Raw genomic sequence first — 4,641 nt, 5'->3', positions numbered from 1 at the left:
TATTAGCCAAGCAACATCTGGTTTCCTAAATTTGAGTTTTAGACATTCCCTCCCTAAATGTTTAAAAATGGACCAAATTTGCCCCCGCTTTTTACTTTCACAGTTTAGTCATTTTATTTGACCATGTACATTCACATGGCACTTCACATGTTATATATCTATGTTGGCATAAAAAAATAGAGTTAAATGTTACTTTTGTCCTCAAAATATTAGTTGAAGGACTCTTGGTGTCCTAAACTCAAGTTTTGGTTACTCCCTCCCTAAACATTTAAAAATTGATCAATTTTTCCCTTGCTATATTAAATTTGACCATTAAGTCATTTTATTTGACCAAAAATGACAACATGGCTCTCCACTTGACATCCATGTTGGCAAAAGGGGAATGAAAAAAAAGAGAACAATAATCTCAACAATATAGTAGAAGCAATAGAATTGGCATAAATTTCATTGAAATCATCATTAGAAGCAAAGTAGTAAAAGCCATTATTGTTGTTGTGAGAAGCTGTCAAGCAGCAAGAATCAATGGCCATGGCATGTATGGCCTAGAAATCAGCAAGAATGGATGTGAACAATGAAAGATTGGCATGATATATGTCGTCATCACAGGACCCTTTGCGCGCTCCAATTGCCTTGTCCACCATGTCACTCAAACCATCAGCAATATCTCACGTGGTGGACATGGAGTGCCACGTGGATGTCATTGATCAAATAAAATGACATAGCAGTCAAAGTCAATGGGGAAAAAAATTTGATCTATTTTAAAACTTTTAAGAGAGGAAATAATCAAAAATGGAGTTTAGAACACTAAGCGTCTCTTGACTTATGCTTTGAGAGCAAAAATAACCTTTATACCTATGTGAATACTACATGAATGTACATGATCAAATAAAATGACTTAATGATCAAAGTAAATAGTAAAAGCAAAATTGGTCGGTTTTTAAAGTTTAGTGAAAAATAGTAAAAAAATTAAATTTAAAACATCAGACATTCCTCAGCTAATACTTCAAGGGCAGAATTGACTTTTAAACTTGTATTATTTATGCCAACTTTGCCATGCAAATGCATATAGTCAAATAAAATGACTTAATGATCAAAGTAAATAGATAGCAGAGACAAAATTGGTTTAATTTATTTTTAATCGTTTAGGAGGAATGACCAAAAATCAAGTTTAAAATGCTAGCCAGGTGTCCCTTGCCTGTCACTTCAAAGGCAAAAGCGAAGCTCAACTCTTTTATCGATACGCTATTCCAATTAAAGTTAGAAGGTGGGGACCATTTTGTCTTCTTCCGTCCGACTAAATTGAGAAACCCATCACTCTCACTTGCCTGTGGGAACCTTCCTAGGCAACGACAGAACCAATCCATGTCTTTCTTGGGTTCTTAATTACAATGTTGTATTCATAAATATCTCTAAATACATTAACTAATTAATTCTGATGGAATAATATTTCTTAGGTGATACCAAAATGGCCGTCCATTAAACATAGGTTGTTCAAATGTAGTGAGACTCCATTTGTCCTTAGTTTATTCTGGATATATACCTGTTTAGAGACAGCTCGCTTGTTTTAATTAAAATATTTCAAATATTTATAGTGGTTTATAATATATATTTGAATAAAATAATTATAATCTAACTCAAAATTAATCATGATGAATTTTTTAAAATTATTATCTACACAAATAATATTGTTTAATTACAAATAAAGCAATGGTGTGGAGTATATTGAACCAATAATTCACTAAATTTTCACGATATTATATTTCACTACAAATCTCCCAAATGCTAAAAGCTCAGATATTACTTGATAATATAACAATTTTCACATCAAATGCAAATGATGACTCCTCAAATAATAACTCATAGAAATATGTCAAATAATATATATATATATATATATATATTAAGAATAAGCTAAGTTTGTATACATATTAAGAATTGAGGGGTATTATGAAGAAAGGAAGATAAATGATGTTCGAAAGGCTCAACTAATCATACATAATAAGATTCAACAATCAAATAGTCGGTGGCTTAAGCCTTAAAACTTTTAATAGATCAAGTCAACCAACATTTTGTTAATGATATTTTGTGACAACAGACTATTAGAAGACGACAATATGATTATTTGATTACTTTATAATAGCGTGTTAAATAAATAACAATATAAAAATTTGCTTTTGTTTTCCCCTTGCCTTGACGAACCTATACTAATTAACATAGCACAAACCAATTCTCTCTTAGCCTGTTTCATCTGAAACAGTAATCCATATGTCCTCCATGGCTTCTTCTTCTTCTTCTTCACCATTATCAAGCCCCAATCCTTCAGCGTCATCAAACGAAGAACGTCTTTACGATGTCTTCTTGACTTACCAAACTAGATGTAAAACCATAGCTTCTCTCGAAACCTCTTTAAGGGATGCTGCAATCAGAACATTCATAGACCAGGACGAGGAAATCTCGCCAAGGTTGTTGGAAGCCATTGAGCAGTCCAGAATTGTTATCTTGGTTTTGACGAAGCACTTTGGTGCTTCCAGATATTGCCTGGATAAAATCGACATAATAATAAATTGGCACAAAAATATGGGCAAGAACGTGTTGCCAATATATTGTGGAGTGAGTCTATCAGATGTACGTCAAGAGGTGGGTAGTATTGCAGAATTAATGAGCAGAGGAGATCTGCAGAAACGTGAATTTTTCCGATGGAGAAGTGCCTTTACTGAAGCTACGTCGCTGTCCAGTTGTTCAATCTCATCCAATTGTTGCAGGTGAGTGTGTGTGTGTGTGTGTGTGTGTGTGTAGTGTTATATTTTGAAGCCAGGTTAAGCTTTCTTGTTTTATCATTTGAATTTTCTCTCCCAAACTCCAAATTTGATTTACTAACTCCATAATTAACCATACAAAAATAATCTCCGGTAAATTTAGATTTGGACCAAATCTTTTATTACAACTCCTTTAGAATTTCAAATGCCTAATTTAGTCTAATTGTTTCTATTCTTAAGCGTTATCAAGTCACACAAAGTAGGACAACATATTCATGTTGGTATGGATTTTTTTATACTACCAAATTTTTTAGAAGCTAGATTGGATGTTAAACTGAAAAGGTTAGCAAGTCATTGTTGCTTTTATGATCTAACTAGTTAAATAGGCAATCAATCGATGACATAATAATTAAAGAAAAATAACATTAATTACATATAATACGTATATATATATATATATATAGAAATAAATATACATAGTTGTTATAAAATAATACAACATAACCATAAATTAATAATATTATAAAAGGGTTAAGGATTATTTTTGCTTTTGAACTATACACGAAAAGTCAAAAATGACCCTGAGCATCATTTATATTCCTCAACCTCAAAAATTCCCTCCTTCATCACACCCATGTTAAAAAACCTAACGACCATTTGGGTCTCACTATTTCTTAATATTTTTATTATTCTTTTAGTTTCAAAGGTCCTACTTCATCTTCCTCTCCCCTCTCCCATTTCTCTCTCTTGTGCTTTCATCTATCTCCTCTCTTGCCATCCTTCTTTCCCCTCTCTCTCACTCTCCCTCTCCTTCTCTTTTGTCTCTCTCTCCTCCCCACTTTCTCTCTTAGCAAACCCATGTCTCCTAGACTCCATCCCTTTCCTTCTATCTTCATACCAACAAAATCCTTCAAAACTTCAGAATCTCTTCACCCTCAATGCTTTGATTCAGTGAAGATGGAGTCATATATCTGTTTCCCATCCTTCCTATACCCATCCACAAACAACATCCAGCAGCTATTACACACATTCTCCCTTTCTCTTCACTCAACCTCATTCAGATCCTTTGCACTTTGGAGGCTTGAAGTAGGCATAATTGATGAGGAAAATGGGCTTGGAGTGGAGGTGATGAAAATGATGAGAACGTCTCTAGTGACATGTCGCTTCCCTTTCTCCACCTTCATGCATGCATCACTTAGAGACATTTTCTCTCTCCCTCCCTCCTCTCTCTATCTCTCTCTCTTGTTGAACTATGTTGATAGATCACATGAACCTAACCAGGAAGCTCCTAGGGCAATTTAGATGAGAGTGGTGGACAAAGAGATAATGATCATGAGTTGTAATAGAAGGTAGTTTTCGATCCCATGTGGTTGGCGGAGTGAAGGTAAAAAAAGAGGAGTTGCTGCATAAAGGCAACGACATTGAAACGCTAAGTGTGTGTTTGGTTTTTAGTTTGTCAAAAGTCAGGTTGATAAAAGTTCATTTGGCAAAAGTCAGTTTGGTAAAAGTCAACCCCAGTTTGGCCTTCTTTGGCAAGGCTACTCAGCCTTAGACCAAAGAAGGAGTTGCTGTGGAGGTTGAGGACACGGAGCTAGTCGAGACAAGATAAGGTATTGGAAGGGAAGAAGCCACAAAAGCTAAAGTTCTAGAGGATGAAGTGAACGAGTCGACTTTGGGCACATTTGATGCCATGCCACTAATAGTAGTTGAGGGCATAGAGGAGCTTGTTGCCTTGGTCGACTTTGGATTTGAAGGACAGGAGTCAAATCACATTGGAAGGGAGGACCAAGATGAGGATCTAGGAGGCAAAGCTAGAAGAGGGAGATGCAAGGCAAAGGAGGAAGAAGAGGAGAAGACAGCTTGTGCGTTTTGGCACTTCAGCTAA

At 35.2% G+C, this 4,641-nt stretch overlaps 1 protein-coding gene across 1 annotated transcript; it reads left to right on the top strand.

Annotated features, from left to right (window-relative positions):
- The first annotated feature begins 2,274 nt into the window (after positions 1 to 2,274).
- LOC129289061 (disease resistance protein RUN1-like) lies at positions 2,275 to 4,641 on the top strand. The gene is made up of 2 exons (XM_054925883.1): positions 2,275 to 2,762; positions 4,377 to 4,641. The coding sequence occupies exons 1-2, from the start codon at positions 2,275 to 2,277 to the stop codon at positions 4,639 to 4,641; spliced, it is 753 nt and encodes a 250-aa protein (XP_054781858.1).

Source organism: Prosopis cineraria, unplaced genomic scaffold (genome assembly GCF_029017545.1).
Source record: "Prosopis cineraria cultivar Desert tree isolate PC_DT_omini unplaced genomic scaffold, ASM2901754v1 PC12, whole genome shotgun sequence".
Classification (NCBI taxonomy): domain Eukaryota; kingdom Viridiplantae; phylum Streptophyta; class Magnoliopsida; order Fabales; family Fabaceae; genus Prosopis; species Prosopis cineraria.
This window is presented reverse-complemented; position numbering and strand designations above follow the sequence as displayed.

Coding starts and splice junctions, on each gene's coding strand:
- LOC129289061 (XM_054925883.1), top strand. CDS start 2,275: ATGGCTTCTTCTTCTTCTTCTTCACCATTATCAAGCCCCAATCCTTCA. Junction 2,763..4,376: donor ATCTCATCCAATTGTTGCAG/GTGAGTGTGTGT, acceptor AGGTATTGGAAG/GGAAGAAGCCACAAAAGCTA.